The sequence below is a fragment of the Hypomesus nipponensis genome, chromosome 11 (genome assembly GCF_054491055.1).
Source record: "Hypomesus nipponensis isolate SF chromosome 11, ASM5449105v1, whole genome shotgun sequence".
Lineage (NCBI taxonomy): Eukaryota > Metazoa > Chordata > Actinopteri > Osmeriformes > Osmeridae > Hypomesus > Hypomesus nipponensis.
In genome coordinates, this window is record NC_140371.1 from 12,048,265 (window position 1) to 12,069,108 (window position 20,844).

General features: G+C 43.8%; 2 protein-coding genes across 3 annotated transcripts; both read right to left on the bottom strand.

The window, feature by feature from the left end:
• Positions 1-99: 99 nt before the first annotated feature.
• LOC146268122 (neurotrypsin) lies at positions 100-16,369 on the bottom strand. 2 transcript variants are annotated; one of them, XM_084710261.1, is made up of 14 exons: positions 15,913-16,369; positions 14,724-14,763; positions 10,044-10,286; positions 8,377-8,515; positions 8,022-8,200; positions 6,840-6,987; positions 5,917-6,095; positions 5,691-5,832; positions 5,293-5,507; positions 4,735-4,876; positions 4,291-4,569; positions 4,000-4,122; positions 3,508-3,788; positions 100-3,267 (listed from the first exon to the last, which is right to left on the bottom strand). In XM_084710261.1, the coding sequence occupies exons 1-14, from the start codon at positions 15,985-15,987 to the stop codon at positions 2,948-2,950; spliced, it is 2,505 nt and encodes an 834-aa protein (XP_084566387.1). In that variant the 5' UTR covers positions 15,988-16,369; the 3' UTR covers positions 100-2,947. The 2 variants fall into 2 exon arrangements, with proteins under 2 accessions (XP_084566387.1, XP_084566386.1); XM_084710260.1 differs by having other exon boundaries at positions 15,904-16,369.
• Positions 16,370-18,499: 2,130 nt separating this feature from the next.
• Positions 18,500-20,617, bottom strand: chchd1 (coiled-coil-helix-coiled-coil-helix domain containing 1). The gene is made up of 3 exons (XM_084709270.1): positions 20,290-20,617; positions 19,477-19,595; positions 18,500-18,936 (listed from the first exon to the last, which is right to left on the bottom strand). The coding sequence occupies exons 1-3, from the start codon at positions 20,426-20,428 to the stop codon at positions 18,823-18,825; spliced, it is 372 nt and encodes a 123-aa protein (XP_084565396.1). The 5' UTR covers positions 20,429-20,617; the 3' UTR covers positions 18,500-18,822.
• Positions 20,618-20,844: the final 227 nt, after the last annotated feature.

The following is a 20,844-nucleotide window of genomic DNA, read 5'->3' on the forward strand; positions in this document are numbered from 1 at the left end:
CCCTCGCTTGTTGTATGTAAACCAAGCAGTTTTTTCATTTCTCTTCACACATCATCCATAAAAAGTACAAAAGATTAATTGACAATTAGATAAAGTTAGTTAATTGTAAGTTTTTTTTATTGGCTATATCAAGGTATTCAACTGTTCCAGCACTACTGTCATGTGTCGGCTCTGCGGATACCTACCAAATATTCAGAACACATTACACGAAGTTGTAAAGCTGTCAATTATTATCCATAAACGGTAGCCCAAACAAAAATGTTATGCCAAGACGCTAAGGGCAGCAATAAGTGTCACTGGAAAGAGTTGCAATTCTTATCATTACATGTGCCAAAGTGGATGGAAGTATTTTGACCGAACTCCTCTTGTTTTCAACAATCTAATTAAATCTTTGAAGAGTGGATGAGGCCACAAGAGGTAACAACCATCTGGAGTTAAACGCAACCCAATAAGGTCTCAGAAGTTGCCAGAAGTTGTTTTTACACTAGATAGGATCTTGTCAAAAGGCTTAACACAGTGGTTGAGCCTGTACAATTATTCTCTATCATTGATATTCTCCTGGTAGCTGTTTAATAGTTTGTTTTTGTGCTGGCCTCAAATCAGATACCATACCCGACTTGACAATAAACTTCAGATTTTTCAACTTTTCCACTACTTTCATTAAACAATAAATGATAAAGGTCCAATTATGTTGTGTTTGTAAGACTGCTGAATGACAATATGCCACAACATCTTAACAAATGTGGCTGTTTTTCAAGACATATACAATTCTAAAATTTAAATATTGAATAAATGTAATGTCTTGTGCCTGAAGCACTCAGTGACCTACTGCAGTGGGGGTGCAGGTCATAATGTCATGTTAGGATAATCCTCCTAAAAGCATGACATCATTTTCCATGTTCTGAAGCTCCAGTAGCACTCTATCAATGCCAAGACGTCCATGAGGAGAGAGGGCTGTAGGAAAATATTCCTTTGCACATGAAGGTCTCTTATGGGTACTGTATGTCTCAAACAGGGGAGGGATACTTTACTCCACACAATATTAGACTGAAAAACATCAATGCTGATATTTTATGGCACCACTCATAAAAACAATTTCAGTTATATACATCAAATACTTACAGTGCAAGAGTATGTGGTGAGATACTGTATGCATGGATTAGTATTCTGGAAACTGATAAAAAACCCTTTGTCAAAAAGAGAATTCCACCTTACTTACACCTGTCTTTCTTAATAGGTTAGTGGTTATACAGTATGGCACAATTGAAAAGAGCTTAATCTCACTCATTAAGACCACGTCTAAAACACTTCATTTTAAATAAACTGAAAACTATTATAATCTTGAACAATGCCACCCGGATCTTTAGGGCGTTCTCGGATTACATCCTTATTTTTTGTCCAAAATATTGTGGGACGAAGCAACTGTCATTTAAGACTTAACATAAAACATTGTTTTTGACAAAATCTAATCAAAGACAATCTGTCGAACAATACATTTTGAATTAATGTAAAGAAAACATTCCACAGGTGTTATCATGTTAGCCAATCATTTTATGTAAAGGTGAGTGCTGACCTAAATTAATTGTCCAAAGTCTGATTTTGGAATCAGTGTTTTGCATAATGCAGTCTGATGCCAAGGACTTATGAATTAACTATCTAGAACAGGCACAGGTCTGGTCGTTATAACATGTTCAAGTTTCAAATCCCCTCGTGGAATGTGAGCAGGTGAAACTATAAGCAAAGGTTTCTATTGCAATGTAGAGCTTTGTAAATCTGTAGGTTAAACAAGAATGATAAGAAGATTGCATTAACCACTGGTAATTGCATTGCAAATGATAAGTAAACGAATCATTCTACAGGGCTCTCAAGTGTCATGCATTTGCCATGAGACTTATTTCAACCATTTCTCACGCAACACCTTGTATATATCACGCAATTCAACCATTTCTCACACTGAGAAGTAAGGGATAACTTGTCCCGCTCTGTACAATTAAAGGACGAGGCACAGACATATTGAGGTAAGATTTCTGCCAAGTTGATAGTTGTCTCGAGTTACACAGAGTTAAATGCCACCTACCAACCAATCAGAAACATCAACCTCCCCCATCCCCGGAATTTCTGTACCCAAACGTTGACAAGTATGGTAATCTCACGGCAAACTTCTGATTGAACTTGAGAGCCCCGATTCTACTATCAGGTAATTTAGAACTTATGACAGGGAAGCTGACAGGATACACACAAATGTCCACACACCGGTTTCTTGTAATACTGAAAGGAGAAACTGGTAACCAGTAGACAGACACACATAGGTTATAAGTATTGTAAGCCACATGATTGTGCATATACAGTAGCCTACTGGGCCACACTTTACATCCAAGCCAGTGGTGTTGTACCAAGAACAGCTTGATATTTGGTTTCAATTGCAAGTCGCACATACTAAGCATGCACACCTGGAATGTTCCTGAAACAATACAATGTAAGCAACATGTCTGTATACACTGTCCATATACAATCTTGTACCCAACATCACTCCACTTAACTCTTCAAGACATCAACTCATAATAATCTCCCAATTGAAACCATTCATTGGCTTTGGCCTGCGCAAAAATACTGTCTTTAGATACAGTGCAGCCGTGTTCAAGTGTAATCAAATGGCATGCATTCTAGTGCAATGTCATTCATATACAGTCATTATTTCCTTATTTCCATTAGGCCTCTTACATTTGAAACTTTGGTGGTTCAAATGCAGTGGAAAATTCCCTCTAATGAGAACATGAAAAACACCATGTACAGTACAAGCTTACCCAAGTGAGGGCAAATAAAAGAAACAACTGAACATGAGAGCTCAGTTGGATGTGCAACTTTGGGATAAGGTCCAGTAACATATACCGAGATGCCCTCCCCCTTTCCTCCCATCCTCGACAACACTGATTATCCAATGGCAACGTCAGTTCTTGCTGGGGTTGTTGGTGACCTGCTCTATCCATCGTGTGAACCTGCTGACCCTCGTGTACACCCCTGGAAACGAGGGGTCACCACAGCCGTGACCCCAGGAGATTACCCCCGTTAGGACCCAGCGGCCCCCCTCTCCCTGGCAGACCAGCGGACCCCCACTGTCGCCCTGGCAACTGTCCACACGTCGGCGGTCTGACAGGCTGCCGGCGCACAGCATGCGGCTGGTGAAGCGCTCTCCGTAGCGCTTCTTACACTTCCAAGATGGCAGCAGAGGAACCCAGGCCTGCAGCAGGGTACGAGAGTATTCTGAATCTAAAAGAGAAGAGAAAGAGAGGCTGAGGTATTGACAGAGGTAAATAAAGACGTAGGTGTTTGTGTGTGGCTTGGGGGGGGGGGGGGGGGTGCAGGAAAGATACACAAGAGAGATGAGTATAATCTAAAACAGGTTGAAATATCAGTACATTCTTTGCAGATAAAAACGTGAAAGAATCCAAATAAATGTGCATAAATTCTATAATTCCCCCAGGGCTGTGCCAACGGAGTGACTAGTACCTGTGATGCCCCACCCGGTGATGATGCAGGCAGCCGGCCTCTTGCCCCACTTGTTTCCTGATGCCGGCAGGCAGGCTGCATTGGTGTGTGGGTTGAATGACACACAGTTGCCTTCAGTGCCTCTCAGGCGCAGCAGGGCTATATCATACTCCCAGCCCTGGCTGTGGTATTTCCTATGGATGACGATGCGCTCCGGGGACAGGCTACGTTCAAAGTCATCGCGCTCCTCTGTGTGGTAGTCCCCCAAGCGCAACACGTAGCGCGAGGGGTCATGGCCAAACCTGAGGGGGGAAAAGATGGAGGATAAAGAAAGAAAATACAGGAATTAAAAGGACATCGGGAGTAGTCTATATGAGCAGAATACTCCCAAAATGAATATATAAAAAATAAATAAATATGCATTGCATAACAAATCAAATCAGATTTTCAAGATGTTTTCATCGTGATGGATGCAGTTCCGTCATGAAACACTAGGTGTTACCCCTCTCCCACCTCTTGAAGCAGTGAGCAGCTGTGAGAACCCAGCAGGAGTTAATGAGGGTGGCACCGCACAACGGATGGTTCCCTTTCGACTGGGACTTGAGCCACAGAGACACCTGCCACGGCCAGTCTCCCCTAACAGGGTCGACGCACACAGGAGAGGAAGGAGGATCGTTTTAGAAGTGACGTACCGTATGATGTCAACTGACAACGTTCAGGGTTGCGTGTGTGTGTGTGTCTTAGTGTCGGCTTATATCTCTCTCTGTGTGTGTGTGTGTGTGTTTGTCATCCAGTATGTCTTACCTGAGGGACTTGTCCCCCCCTATGATTCTCCTCCTCCGTCGCTGTGTGTTGGGCCTCAGGCCGCAGGTCTGTGTGACGATGGCGCCGTCGCCCACCGTCTCAGGGACATAGTCGCAGATGACCCCCGCGTCCTCACTGTGCCTGCAGTCGTGGGTGTCCTGGCCCTCCGCAGCACACTCTCCCAGGGACATCTCGGTCCCAGAGCACCTCACATTGTCCAGGTGGATGGGCCCCTGCCCCTCTCCGAAATAAGCCATGGAGCGTGCCTTGGATACACCACTGAGGAACAGACATCATTGGGACCATTTAGGAGCCGATATCAGACACGACACTGACTCGCTCAAAGCCCCAGACATGTCGTCCTGTAAAGATGGTTTGGCTGTGACATACGATAGGAGGTATTCTTATGGACGAGAGGGAGTGTGTGTGTGTGTCTATATTTACATGAAGCCCAGCTGTCTGCAGACCACGGCGGCGTTGATGTCGTTCCAGCCGTCATCACAGACGCTCCCCCATTGGCCGTTCAGGAACACCTCCACTCTGCCCTCTTTCCTGCTCTCGCCTGCTACCAGGCGCAACAGAGGACCTGGGCATGCACAACAGCAAACACAACCCTTCAGGAACAATGGGAAACATATTTTTTCCTCAAATGTGTCAGAGTCAGGTTTAATAGGATGTAAAAACCCCCAAACAACAGTTTTTTGAGGTGGGTTAAGTTTGTAAATAACTTAATGGGAAAGATGATTCAAATGATCCTCGCAACCCTAACTCTACCAAGGTTTCTGCTATTGCACCTGCTGTAGCACTGTGGGTTCTGTATGTTGATCTACACAGCACTGTACTATTCTAATTGAAAATGTCTTATGATGATGTCTTAGAGATATGTCGTTGCCACACGTGTTATTGTTATTGTTATTGCTTTTTCATGTGGCTTTGGAAATGAATCTATGGAACGTGTCATTAGGATGTCCGAAAGGGGAGCGAGCGGTGGGCCGTACCAACCTGCAGACGGGGGCAGCCCTCGTATCTCGTTGGTCTCCCCCCCCCTCTCGCAGCGCACCCCGACGTCCTCGCCGTGGGAGCAGTCGTGGCGCCCCCACTCGGCGTGGCTGCAGGCCAGCAGGGTCCCCTCTGTGCCCTGACACTGCACCTCGTCCAGCAGGATCATCCCTGCGCCCTCCCCGTACACCCCGTCTGGAGCCACCTCCGCCCGCCCTCTGATGGACCAGACATGACATCACCAGTCATTTCGCAAACAGTTTTACACGCTCTCTTTGGGGCACGGAGTCCCGTCGTCCTGCCTTTTTACTTGAACTGTGTTTATTGTGACTCACTGTCAACCAGGGTTGTGGCGGGGTTTGTGTGTGACTGTAAAGTGAGCTGACATTCTCTCGCCCCACCTGAAGCCGAGCTGTCGACACACCACCTGAGCGTTGGTTTCCGTCCAGTTGTCGTCGCACACCGTGCCCCAGTCCCCAGAATGGTACACCTCCAAGCGACCTTCCCAGGGGCTGTCGGCCCCCACCAGGCGAACCACACCGTCTAAAACGCGATGTCTGGGTCAGTGTGTGAGTATGTGTGTGTGTGTGTCATACTGTCTCTGTGTGTGTCGTGTTCCAGCCTCACCTGTGTAGGGGTTGCAGGACACGCCGGCATCCTCCATGTGGTCACAGTTGTGTTGTTCCCAGTTGTTGTGGGGACATTCCTCCAGGGACAGCTCGTTGCCTGTACATTGAACTCCGTCCAGGAATATAGGCCCAGAGCCCTGGCCAAAGTGAGCCCATGTCCATGCCTTTGGTACCCCTCTGGACAGTGGACACACAGTATACTTCCATAAACAGAATTCATAAATCTGTTGATATCGTACATAATGCTGTGATCTCACATCAAAATTGACACTTCCCAAGCACTAAAACGTGTCGTATTTCTTCTTGAACGCTCCCCGGCCCAAAATAGTCAGTGTAATGGGAACATCAATGATTCATGAATGTGTGTGAGAGTGTGTGTTTACACAGATAGCGAGAGAGAAACAGAGAGATGAAGTGTGTGTTTGTTTGTGTGTGTGTGTGTGTGTGTGTGTATCTCTGAGCTGCTAGAACTGCCCTGTGGATTACAATCTTTATCTTCCTGAGAAGCCTGGCAACCTGCTACCACAGTGTGATGACATCAGAATGATTCTGCTGCCTCCTCTTCCCTCCCAAAGCGACCACCCCAAACACTGATCAAATATTCATGCCTACATCCATCTATATTATTAATACAGTTCACTCAGTGAGAATGTCACTGTGTAAATGAAGTCTATTCTAGCCAGAGTGCATTCTACCCTGGAAGAGTAGCCCACAAGGAGGGTCGAGTATACAATTCTGGCAACCCTGTGTTGTATGTACACAGTCACAATGAATCCACGGATAAAGAGTGAGACTTAGGTCCAAATTAAATCATTTGATAAAATGATTATCCTAATCACATGACCATGATTCGTTTTATTTCCTGGTTTGGTCAGTAGGTTAAATTATGTTTTAAGATAGACATTTTGTATCAAGGCTTACCCCAACCCCAGCTGCCGACAGACCACCTCTGCATTGACGTCATCCCATTGGTCATCACAGATGGTCCCCCACCTCCCGTCATGGTACACCTCCACACGGCCCTCAAACTCCTCCAGTCCGCCCACCAACCTCAGGGGGGCGCCGTTGCCTGAGGAAGACAGCAGACACTGACAGTTACTGGGCAGGTGACTCTGAGTGCTTATGTTATGCCCTCATGGCAGCAAATGTTCGTCTCAGTTGCCACATATTGCCTCTACGAATGCACATTTAAATAACCTCACAACATAGCATGATGATAAATAAAGAAACAAAAATTCAAGCAACCTAAGGCAAGCGTGGTGACCCCTAACCCCAGCTGTGTCTGGTTCAAAGCTGCGCAGAGTCACTGGAAACTACCACAGCTATGTCAGAGATGCGGGAAAAGAGCGAGGGGGATCTGTTATCCGAGTTGAGTATGCAAAGAGCCCAGGCAAAACACGTTGCAGGGGAGGTGATAGGATGTGTGTCTCTGTATGTTGTGTGTGTGTATATGTGTACATGTGTATGTGTGTGTGCCCCCCCATGACCCCTGTCTTGCCCCCTGGCAGGGCCTCGGGGCTCTCAGATAGCTCTTTCCCTCCTAATGTTCCAGACTAAATAATTCACTTCAGCTATGCTAAATATACCTACCCTACAGTAAGCCCGTTCAACCAGGCTCTCACACCACACTGCCCTCACGCACTGACTCAAATCCACACACATATGTACCCCCACACACAGCACACAGCACGCACGTGCCTCGAGCAAAGCCTCTCTCATGCGTACAGTCTTTGTACACGCAAACAAAAACAGCACTAATCTCTCATACGCAAATCGGATAACATTTCTGCTGCCCTTTTTGGGGATGGCTTGACACGAGTGTGGTGGAAACCATGAGAGTATGCATGCGAGGTCAGAGTGCAGCTCTCGAAAAGCTGTGGAAGGTGTGTGTGCGTGGCAGTGCACGTGTGTATGTGTTGACATGATGAACGTGACGATTGGAAAGATTTGTTTCCCATTTCACCTCCTTCTACATGTCCAATACTATTAACTGTATACAGATTGGATCAAGTACATATCCTCGCGGTAAAAAAAATGTGTTGCACATGTAGTAGGAGATCTTTACACCGCCCACGGCTGTTCTACTTTCTCACTCTCTCTTACCCTCAGGTACAGCGCACACCACCCCCGCCTCGTTGCCATGGTTGCAGTCACTAGTGACAAACTTCCTACTCCTGCACTCTAGAAGAGTGTTTTCGTTGCCACGACAGCCGAGGCGCTCGTAGTGGAAGAGTCCGGAACCAGGGCCAAAGTAAGAGTGCTGGAGCGCCGTGCCGATCTCTCTGAGGACGAAAGACGGAAAACGAGACAGTCAGGCAGAGAGTTCACAACCTTAAAGGTATGCTTTTTTTCCCCTAACAACTTTGACAGTTACAAAACTGTCACGGCTCACACTTAAATGCATCATGCCGACATGTACACACATATATACGATTACGATGGAGGCGATAAGGCTCACCCAAAGCCAAGCTGCTTGCAGATGACGCTTGCGTCGCGGTCTGTCCAGTGCGTGTCACACACTGCCCCCCACTGGCCATTTAGGTAAACCTCCAGACGGCCACTCTTAACAGACGAGCCACCTATTAACCTGGCTGCACCTGGAGAGGAAGAGGAGGAGGAGGAGGAAGAGAAAGTGGAGAGGTGAATAGAAGAGAGGAGGAGAGAGGCAGTATTAAGCCCAGTCCCACAATGTGTAAAAAGACAGTCTAGACAGGATTGAACTGTCTCTCCCAGCCATCAGAAACTGACAGGAGACTGAGTTAACATTTTCACTTAAAAAAATCAACAGCCTACCACGCTGCCAGTCTAGGCAATCATAGCCTATGATTATCCTGGATAATTGCACAGACTGGCCTTGATTAGTGGGCTTGGTGTCTCACTGGTGTCAACACTCGACGAAATATTTCATACTTCATATCTGACAAGTAGGTAAGATGAGCCCACCGCACTAGACACACATGCAAACACACATTCAAACAAGCAAATACACACACATACACACACACACAGGTAAAAGTAACCCATTTGAAAGAGAAAGCTTGGATGTAAACAGTGGCAGACAGATAATCACACGCAAACACAGATGCAGCTCAACACATTTCAACACCGTTGTATTGCCTCAGGGCTGCCACTTACACAAACACACCCACGGACGTTGTAACACACACACACACCAGGTGCTGACAGGTCACTACAAAGCGAGGAGGTTGGCTAATGGACAGACAGTTACAGAGTCCCTGAGGAGGCGGGATCACAATGTCAGCAGCCTGATGGATAGGATGGAAAACACAGGCGGGAGGGCCTGAACATATGACAGACATGTGGCCAGGCTATACTGAGGTGCAGACAGACAGAGAGAGAGCACACCTGACAACCATATGAGTACAAAGACAGACAGACAGACAAGCACAGAGACAGACAGACAAGCACAAGACAGACAGACAGACAGACAGACAAGCATGGAGACAGACAGACAAGCACGGAGACAGACAGACAGACAGACACATGGCAGGATAGAGACACACACATGTATTTAAAGAGCATTAAACACAGAGACATGGATACGTCCTGCCAGAGACAGAAATCCATACTGTGAGGAGAAACTCTAGTAAGCTTGTGTGGAGGACCCCCTCGAAGCCAAAACACTGCACCTGAAAGCACTTTAGGTTACTATACATTTCTACAGCTCTTGATTTACCAGATAGAATTACTTGAAAAAATATGAGATAAGTATTGGTCTCAAGAATTCAATGAAACACACATAGCTATTGTGACCGCATAGTAACCTATTGTTTTGAATAGTTTGGTGTAAACAATAGGAAAATCCCCCCTTTCCATTAGGTTTGATAGGATTAGTAGCTAACAAAAGACAACAACAAGATCTAGGCCTGCCTGTGAAGGCCTACATTCTGAAGGCCTAGTTCATAAAGAAAGGTGAACTAAAATGTGATTTGTCTTGGAGAGTATCAATGTACATTTATTTAATTTTACAATAAAAATAACTATTTATAAAGGGTTTTCACAGTATAATAGGGACATATAGGAATAATACAAGTCAATACACAAATATAATGTGCACTAAGGGTTCAAAGTTAGCAGTGACAGTGCCTACCACATAGAACTCACCCTGGTGGCAGTCACAGTGAGCCCAGCCGATGGCTCCGGAGCTCTGTCTGAAGAAGCACCAGGGGTTGGACTCTCTGTCTGGGTTCCTGCAGTAGCTGTGCTCCCCCAGCCCTCGGCCCGGGTACTGGAGGACGTAGTCTGGAAACTCGGTCCACTTAAGACAAAGCGAGCCTGAGTCGGTCTGGGACACGGAACCATTGTAGTAGCCCAGTTCTGTGAAACCCTCTGAACAGGAGAGTGGGGCTGGAAATAAAAACAAACCTGAGTAAGGCTTTGATCTTATGGAACTGTTGTGCTGTTGGTGTTAGCTATCCGTATACAGCCTCTAGTAACAGAAGTGTCACAAGAATGAACGTTTTACTTCACTATGAAGTTGCAGGGTAGTGTTATAATAAACCTTTAGACCTCCTACCCTGTCAATCTCTCTTTCTCTCTCTCTCCCCCTGTACTCACCGGAGGGAGGAAAGGGGGAGAGAGAGAGGCAAGGAGGGGAAGGGAAGTGAAAGGGTTAGATGCATTGTGCCACCTGGCTGGTCAAACAGACAGCACTGTGCTGCAGTGCAGAATCCTGGGTAGGACAATATGTGTAGGTCTACTTTGCTGAGTCACAGAGCGTGGCACACTACCTCAACACATTGTGGGAACCTGAAGAAGACAGAGAGGGAGGAGAAAGAGAGAGAAAGAGAGAGAGAGAGAGAGAGAGAGAGATGGCTTGCATGTGTGAGAGAGAGAGAGAGAGAGAGAGAGAGAGAGAGAGAGAGAGAGAGAGAGAGAGAGAGAGAGAGAGAGAGAGAGAGAGAGAGATAGAGAGAGAGAGTGAGTGAGTGAGTGAGAGAGAGAGGGTGAGTATGTACGTACATATGTATGTGAGTGCATATCTGTTGAAATGCTAACTTTTTGCATTTTAACAGCATAGCAATCACCATCGAAACACGTAGAATTAATTTTGCATTATCTACTTTCAAAGTTAAATAAAATATTGAAACCTATCCTCATCTCTCAAAAGCACATGTCTGATGCCCAAAACATACAGGAAAAAAAAGAAATCAACCAAAAGAGGCTTTTGATTCAAACTACTCATTCTTGACAGTCACATGAATTTACCATAAGAACATGCCGTGCTCATTGAATCATAAGGGAGTGACAACTTGCATCAGAAAGACTCTGTCTTTTTCAGATGCTTTTAACTGGATTTATCCATGCCTCTTTCATTTGGTAAGTGTCTTGGCGAGGACGTGAGCAGAGTATGAGAGAAGATGTCAGAACTCTGAAGGAAATACGTCTTATATGCTGAATAAAACATCCCTCTGGCAACAATGGAACAAGTCTTAAGTTCATTTGCCATTCGTACAAGTACATTGTCATTTACATTTAGTCATTTAGCAGACGCTCTTATCCAGAGCGACTTACAGTAAGTACAGGGACATTCCCCCGAGGCAAGTAGGGTGAAGTGCCTTGCCCAAGGACACAACGTCATTTTGCATGGCTGGGAATCGAACTGGCAACCTTCAGATTACTAGCCTAAGTCCCTAACCGCTCAGCCACTTGACTCCCTATTCTCCACTCTACCATTCTTGGTCCAGCTCTTCTCGACTGTTTGCTAGTAGTCTAACCTATGACCCACAGGGTTCTGAATCTTAATTCTTTCTTGAATTAATATGTGAGCTAACATTCATAATAATATCTCCTAAATTAACTTAAATCCTATGTAAAATAGGTATCCAACTTCTATGTGAATGTGCAAAGTCCAGTGCAGTGACTAGTATTCAAGGTACACTTGTGACGGGTTAAGTGACCGATGCTGACAGTTGTAGAAGGGATGGAGTTGTACTAATGCAGTTGTACTGATACCCCATGAATTGTGTGTGTGTGGATGGGGGAAGGGGTACATTTAAGACACATGAATCTGGTGTGCAGATTGTGTTTTTAAGAGGGGGAGGGTCTGTGGTTTTCATGTAGAGGCAGACCTTTAATAGCTACCAGGCAAAGTTAACACCAAACCTTGTCTATAAAACACATCACCAACACATACACTTAGGAATGTGCCGGTAGGAAAATAATAAATATTATGGTTCCACACAATGCTACCAATCTTAATGTGCCAACACAAGGCTAATGATTAGCGTTCGGTGTACTCACGCCAACTTATCAATATTTCTTTGAGGAACGACATTGACATCTCTGATGTCAGTAACTGATATTATGCCTGCTATGGCGAGAGGGCTGTGTGGGATGTAGAAGAGATGGTGAAGGGCAGTGAGACGTGCTAACAGCACTCTGGGAGCCAGGTGCTAAACCCTGAGGCAAGTGGAGGGAAGGAGATATGAGCTCATGGGTCCAGCCAGGACAGACACCCTCTTGTAAAGAAAGTGCATGAGTGCGTGTACACACACACACAAATATATGAAAATGCACACACACACACACACACAGACGCACGCTTCTCTACAGCGGTGGATTAAGCAACCTTGCGTCCTCGGAGGTGATACTGCAGCGGGTAAACATTCACACCTGTGAGTGATCGCTCGCAAATACACACCCGTCCCGCTCGCGCTCTGACCCTCCATCTGTGTTTGCTTGAGGGACTGGCTCACTGCTTTCACACCAACTGAGAGATTTAAGACTGGAGCAGCTATGCCCAGATTAATGCCAGAGAAAACCTTGCATCCTATTGCTTCTCAAGTTTCTTTAGTCTTTTCCATGCACACGCTGGGGAGAGATAAATAGAATTAAGTGTTAGAGCTGGTTTGGAAACAGCCTGCTTGTCTGGTTGTCTGTCCACAGCTCGAGTTAGAAACCTTTACAAATACAGTCAAAAGCTTTTTGTGGGTCAGCAAGAGTCCAGCCTCCCAGGTACAGTCAGCTCTTCCTTTGATGTTACATCGCTGAGGCTGTGATTGGCAGGTTCTTGTCTCGACTCCCAGCCTGCATGACTCATCAACAACATCATGAGCCAAACGCCTTCTACCGCCTCAGACGCCCGTCTGTCCATTTCCTTTTAAACTAATAAGCATTCACTCACATTTCAATAATGTCTTTTTCATTATTCAACAGTATTATGCTACAGCACTCCCTTGGGGCATTGAGTAAAAACATGTGTCTGACAAATGATGAGATATGCTTATATTTTTGGGGGTACCAAACTGAACTAGGCCTCTGAGTCATCACTTAGACTGTGGTTGTTTACTTTCAACTTGCATGCCCTCTACACGGATTTCACCTACAGTAATTTATTTCCGATGCCCCTGGCCCTCTCTCACTGGTGATTAATATTTGATATAGTTTACACAGCGAGATGAAGCCAGAAGCAGAAAGGTCATTGGAGTTCCGGAGGAAAGGTTACAGACCATGTTCTGAGGAACATGCCATGCAGCCACTCTCTCTTCCTTACGCAAACACACGCATGCATCCATGCACACACACACACACACATTTACACATGCAAACCCTCAGTGTCTGGGTCCTAAGCGAAAGAAAAGCAAACATGTCGGTTAATGCTTGCAATGGGAATGCGATCAGTCAAACGGTTTAAGAGTGAGAAGAATATTCTGCTGTGCTGCTTTTTTGTTTTGTGCACATTGTATACTAAATAGCTTTGAGTTATTGATTCATGACCAAGACTCCATCAATGTAAAAAGTCCCTTTCTGCACAACAATAACAAACTTCACTACGGACAAACTCCATTTTGAGACAAAGACCAGACCAGTACATCTAGAGAGTGGGAGTCAACTACAGTTGTGTCTTTCAGAGACTGTAAAACCATGGCATTGTTTCAATAAAACCCATTTCGTTTGCATAAGTGAAAGCCTGAGCATGAGACAATCTAGAAGGAATCTCAAGCTGTCTGAGCATGAATGCTCAGACCCTGCAGAGCACATGGTGCTCCAAGGCTTAACGTCCTGCCCAGAGGAGCTCGAACACCTTCCTCTGTCGAGGCATGGAGACGAGGTGAAGGGCCCTCAAACCTAAAAACGGGAGGTGAGATAACGTTGTGTCTGTGAGCATACCCCCGGCAGATATTTCCATATGTAAAGTACATGATGTATGTGCTTTGTGCTGGTGTGATATTACAAACTAAGGAGACGTGTGGAATGTCATCTTTGTAACCATCCAGGACACTGTGTGATTCCTGCTATTAGGTTTCTCTGTCTGCTGCAGCGGCCAAAGCTGCATGAATTCCAGAGCAGAGTAGTATGGGAAGATAAATCTTGTTATTTTTCTAGCCTAAAGCAGCTTGTTCAAAGCTGTTGGGCCTTTGAATGCCAGCCCATAACATAGCAGCCTTTGGCTAAGGAAAATATGATTCTGGACCAGAGAAAAGATTGACATTCATTTCCAAACTTGGCCGAAATAAAGGGAGTGAAGGAGAGAAAATATGACAGGAGAGGGAGTGTAGGAGAGAGAGAATGAATGGAGAAAGATAAAAATCTATTTTATCCGACTTATCCTTCAAGAGACCCAAATAAAAAATATAATCTAATTATCTTTGATGTGATGCTTTCCTTAAGTAGAAGACCTGTGCATTGGAGTGTTTTAAAGTGATTGATATAGTAGGAATTCTTACTGAAAATCTATTAATCTGGTGCCCTTCTGTACTCAGAAAGAAAATCCCAAGTTTAGAAAACAAACAGGAATGTAACAAAAATGAGCAGAAAGAAGTAAATTGATTTTTTTCGTACCTGCGCTTTGAAGAGTATTTAAGTAGCCATCTTGGGAGTCCTGGAAGACAAATTATGAAATCTATAAGAACTGGTTGCTCTATCCGTCCTTAATGACTAAGCCTCAATGGATGCTCGGCACTGGATATTAATGGAGCAATCAATGGAATTATCGAGGGGTGGTAATTCACTTGAGCAACTTTATGACACTAACTCAGATCCGAGCATTGAAATAAAAATGGCCAATTAGAAGTGATCAGTAGTACTTTGATAACAATCTGCGATAAAAACTCACTTGAACTCTGGTTCAATAATCGCATGTCTGCCTATAGACGCGCATTAGGGGGGCAGCTGGCGATGGTGCTGAAGTGCCTGAAGCATCAAGCAATTTACCCACATAAAAAAAAACGTCCAAAGCCATGGAGATCGAATAAGCTCCCAGTAATGACCAACATCTATAGCAGTCTACTGCATCCGAGTGCACAAGAAAAAGGGAAAGTTATTTTTTTGTAAATATCATGCAAATGGAGCACCAACTAATTTTTTGAGGTGAGATTTATGTATTGACGCACTGTCCGTGCACTAAAGGGACTTGAGTTAAAACCTCCCTTCTTAAAACAGGCATTAGGCTTTGTGTAGCCTAGAACTAGATCCAGATCACGACTGACCATTATTATCATTTCACCATTCATTGTGACTGCATATAAGCTGCCTAAAATATGTTTATAGGTTATTATTTGTTGGTAATATGATCTATTCCATCATAAATTGAGAGGCTGGCTATACGCTACTCGAGAAGGATATTTTGACAGCGTTTAATTGATTTCTTCAACTGATGATTTCACTTTCAATGATGTGATATTGGTTATAACTTTCTGAAGTGCTTTAAGTCGACAACCTAATGAATATAGACCCCCCCAAATGTTTTCAGGTTAAAGCCAGATCAATCTGTGACACAAATGTTGTTCTTCACCGAGAGTAGCCTATATGCTTGATGCCAAGCAACTGCAGCTAACATTGCACTGCAATTAAGCAACGCAATGGTAAATTCACTTAATGTTGATCAATCCAGCATACATTTGTAGTTTATGTTGAACAAACATTAAACATTTCTACCACTCTGTCACGACTAAATAAGAGCAAAAACATTACGGGGTTGCCTATTCAAGAAATCCCCCCGGATCATGACATAAACACTCACATAGCCTACCTCTCCAAAACCCGACAGCAATAAACACGATGCAATGGCCAGCAAGAATAAATCGTTCACAGCTTTCTTGTCCATGTTGAAAATGTGTCATTGCCCGCTGCTCCTTAACTGACTTTGCTCATTATTGCCTCTGATTGACCGCAAAAAAAGAAGCCTTCGCTTGCTTGGGACTCAGCCCACTGTCAAATCACAGCGAGCTCACCCCACTATCGCCATACAAAGTTTACGCGCTGAAGAGGACAATAACGATATTCTTAAAAATTAGTTAGAATGTTTAATCACACGACCAATTTGGCTTAAGTTTGTTCGGCTGCTTGCGCACGGGATCCCGATTCCTGTCTATAAATGACGAACACCTCATGAGGTAGACTCAGTGAAAGCAGACACCAGTGAGAAAGACACCACCGTCTCTCACGGTTTCCGAACGGCGCATTTGTCAGGAATAAATACGCACGCACTGGGCTGCTCTGAAAGAGAGGGGCGTAGTTCAAGCGCACGGGATGGGATAAAAGTGTAGGGCAAGGATAAGCCTAGATATGAGACTACATAGACTGCATTTGCAGCACTAAACACAAACAACAGATTTCACGAGGCGCATGTTTTTGTGGCATTTACGAAAACTGATTGGCATAACCTAAAATGACTATTGAAATTGTATCACTATGAAAGATCAAATAATGTGTTTGGAGTGGCATAGCCTACAATGGCATGATTGTGAAGAGTTCACTGACTGAATGGTTACAAAGCAAAGGTGTCAATTCAAATGTGTTTTGCGAGAACTTTAATTCCAAACTGCTGTCTGCGGCGGAAAATAAGGCAGTGGAAATGCGTTACGAGCGTCTGAAGCCAAGTGAAGCCACATGTTGGCTTTAGGCAAGCTATACGCAGAGTCGGTTTGTGGCAACGCTTTTTAAAGGAGCAGGTAGAGTATGATTGAGTGCAGTGTATGTCAAAGGTAAGGGCGTGGTCACCATTCGTATTTGTTATCTGCAGCGAACACCTGCATAGGCTCTGAAAGTCAAAAGGTCAATTGGTAAAATGCCATATGGCCAATGACCTTGGCTTAGCCTACATGCAGGCAAATATATATTTTACGTTTGGAATGCAACTTAGAGCCACTATCAGGATAGGGTACAGGGAAGATATTCAGTTTGAAGGTAGAGATCTTATGGATGGATGGAAATTGATACAGTTCCCACATAACAATACCCGATAAACTGTTTACTTTGGCTATGCCATACAAATAAATATGAGCTGGATAAAACGACTTCCGTGATGATAAAAAAAAAGAAAATGCTGCCATATGTGAGTTTGCGACGTTCCAATGAATGGCAATTACTTTGAGATGTCAAAGATACAATTTTTTTTCACATATCCTATTGACAGCTGGGTATTTTCTTAAGTTCTATTCTCGTTTTAACAAGGCATCAAAGGGCTCTCAAGAAAAGCGGAAAGGCCCTGGTCCTGATATAATCTTCAAAGGCGCTATTGAGCCCTGGGCAGCTAATTATTTTAGTGGTGTCAGACTACAGTAAATATAGTCTCATTTTTATGTATTTGGAGTTTCTACTGACATGACCAGGCATAGCTGGGTTTCAGAAGAGGTGAGGGGTCAGCCGTTAGAAATGGTGTTGAATACTTTGACACCAGAGCCAAGACAGAGGATATCTGTAAGCCAAGGTCAGAATGTTGAGAAATGGAGGTCCAGTTTCTTTGTCCAATGGGCAAACAAATACATTTCAGTATTAACTATATTAGTGAACATAATTGTAATCCACCCCAACCGACACCTTCAAGTGAGTACTTATTAAGTAGTAACTACGCCTTAAGTAGTTATTTTGTACAGATTTGCAGGTCAGCATTAGTGGCTTTGGGATAGCACTTGTAGACTTTTCAGAGGAAGTGATAAGAGGGGTGAGGAAATGGGGGAGAGGCTACATTCTGTGCTATAATGAGGGGCTGAATAATACTTAACTCTGAAATACCAGAGTCCAGCAGAAGGTTTTGTTGTGGGAAACACCATAGACAACCATTTCCTGAACAGTAGACCAAACAGAATTAAAATGTCCGCTAAAAGATTCTAACACTGATTTCTAACGTTATCGTAAAATATACTATATTAGTGTATTATTTACAAAACACTAATAACCATAGCTTACTCTGTTCTTTCTGACATGAAATTGGATCTTAACTGCTGGAACCAAACTATATTTCCAAAAGCTTTTGTGCGGTACACTGGAGTCAACTCAGAAATGATTATCCGCTGATACACCTCCCTGAGAGGATGCATGAAGTAAACGACATATAATTCAATTGTGTTATGAAAACGAATATCATGCTTATGACACTAATGACATTAAGACCACTGTGCTAAACTAGCATCAGATACATGGAAATCACTTTAAGGGAGTTAATTCAGGACACTGGGAAAAGCTCTCCATTTCAAACCATGACCTAACAACACGTAGGCCTAAAGGTTTTGGGGAAGGCAGGACAATATGATACACAATATGGACGATATGAACAGACAATAGTCATTGAACACTTTCTGAAAATGACTGAAATAATGAAGCTAGACAAGAGAGGCTATATTTGGGTAGGGATCACTCTGGGATACTGGCACAGGCATCTTTTTAATTGTATTATTGTACTGATGACCACTAACAAAATACTCTTAAAAGTAGCAATCACAAAAAGTGCATCTGCAGTCTAGTATATCCACTTAATTCACCCATTGATTAATCATGGTTGGCATTGCCAATGTTCGTCAGAGTGATTGAATCTGGATCTCCAAGGTGTTAGTATTTACCGGAATACCCAAGACCTCAGTTGACCACAAGGGACAAGCCGGGAACAGCACCCTACCCCACCGCTTTCAGTGTCATAGTCTCTGGAGGGTGGGGGGTGTTCTTAGATTTCAATGTCTCTGTTGGGGTTTTTCTTCAGGAGAGTTGTGGCTAGTTTAGGGGGTAGACGTCCTGACTGGCCAATGGTCTTCTGTTCCATTTTTGTTCTCATTGCAACCTAGGGGAAACAGTGGGAAAGAAACAAGGTTAGTGTGAAATTAAGGTCTTCTTGAACAAAGACATGGCTATTTTGAGTAACAACGTTGAAGAGATAAAGGTGATTGGGGTGAAAGGAAAGCTGGAAAAGTGCTACAGCTGTGAAAATGTCTAAACTACCCTGCAGTAGGAGCATATGGTAGGCAGTAGACATCCAAGCTCGGGAGAAAAAGGAAATGAGCTCAAAAACAAGATGACCTCAGCGGATGCTGTAGTCACAGCAAAGAGTGGAAAAACGAAGAGAAAAGCAAAACAGGACGGAAGACCCTGAAGGAAACGGCGTGAGGAGAGAGTTTGTGTTATGACCGCTCCCTACAAACGACAGGAAGAATGTTACCCAGGATGTCTAATTACCTTTTCCCTTGTCTGCTCGCAAAAGAAAGGTTTAATAAAGGACATAGTCTTACTGACCCAGTTGGAAACAGTGGTTGGGGAGGAACGAATGAACTATAAGCCTGAGGCATGGATTTCTTGGAAGGTGGGAGTTGTTGTGGGAACATACCTGGGCTTTCTCCACACACTTGAAGAAAGCTTGTGTTTCATTTGGGCAGAGGGCATCCACAAAGTTGTTCTGTTTCCAGCAGGCCATCATGACGGACATTTCCGTGACACACGTGGCCTCTGTCAAGTCAATTTATTTATGAAGCATGTTTAAGAACAACTAATGCTGAACAAAGTGCTGTACAAAGTTGTGTTCCTATCAAAAAAGACATACCACAATGTATAAAATAAAACAAAGCAACAAGACAAGTAAGCAAAAGTGACCCTAAATTGACTCGAACACCACTGAATTAAAAATTATCAATAAGACTAGACTTAATTGTCTTAGTGAGATGACCTGACAATAATGTTTGTTCCAGTCTAGGGGCCACAACCGATAAGGCAGGATCACCCGTTGTTTTCAAGAGTGGCAAAACATTATATTATCAGAATCTCTGTAAAAAAAAAAAACACCCGTTATAAATATTTACTGTCTGGTATTACTCTAAATCTTGAGTTACATTATTCATAATCCCAATCATATCTGTCTCAGATTATTTGCGTTTGTCCTTCCAAGTGGTTGCGACAGGAAATTGTAGTAATTTAATAAGCCTCAACAAATCGTTATTTTAAACAGCACTAGCGTTAGGTAGTGAAGGTCTCATATAAATCGGGGATTTAACGTGGACAGTAAAGTAAGGCATCTCATCTAGCCCATGTTATGTACTTTAGCCTACTGCTAGAGCTAGCCTAGCTATCCAAAACGGATGCGATTTTAAGTCTACAACAGTGTTCGCTCTGCAGATTACTTCATATAGAAGATGGAATATCTTACCTCCTTTTTTGATTTTCCGATTAGCAACCTCATCTTTCAGAACAAGCGGCTTGTTAGGTTTCAGCACAGGCTTTTTTTGGTGTCTACTCAACATCCGACTGACCTTCTGCTGAAACGCGGTCGCACCTTGCATAGACATTTTGACGCCTTGAATGAAAAACAACTAGAGAAAGCTTGTACCTCGTGAACCACGGCTTTTTTGTGATAAAAACCGAAGTAGGCGTAAATACCTGTAGTTAAATAAACCGTATTTACATTTAAAATATTACCTCACAACACACGGATGGGGACCGCCATCTTTGACTCAAACGGTTGAGCTGGTATTTACGTCTGTTTGCGACACTAACGTAAAACGTTTGTAGTTTTCATTCTTTGCTGCAGTTTCATAGGAAACCTTTTAATTGTTTTTCTATATTAATATGTTTTTAGTTAATGTAATCTTACCTGTAGAGTGACACTTGTTTTGCTCAAGGTCTTTTGTTTAAAGGTAAAGTAAAAAAATCCAAATGGAGGCATAAATATATCCACTCCAGTATGACATCAATGTTAGAATGT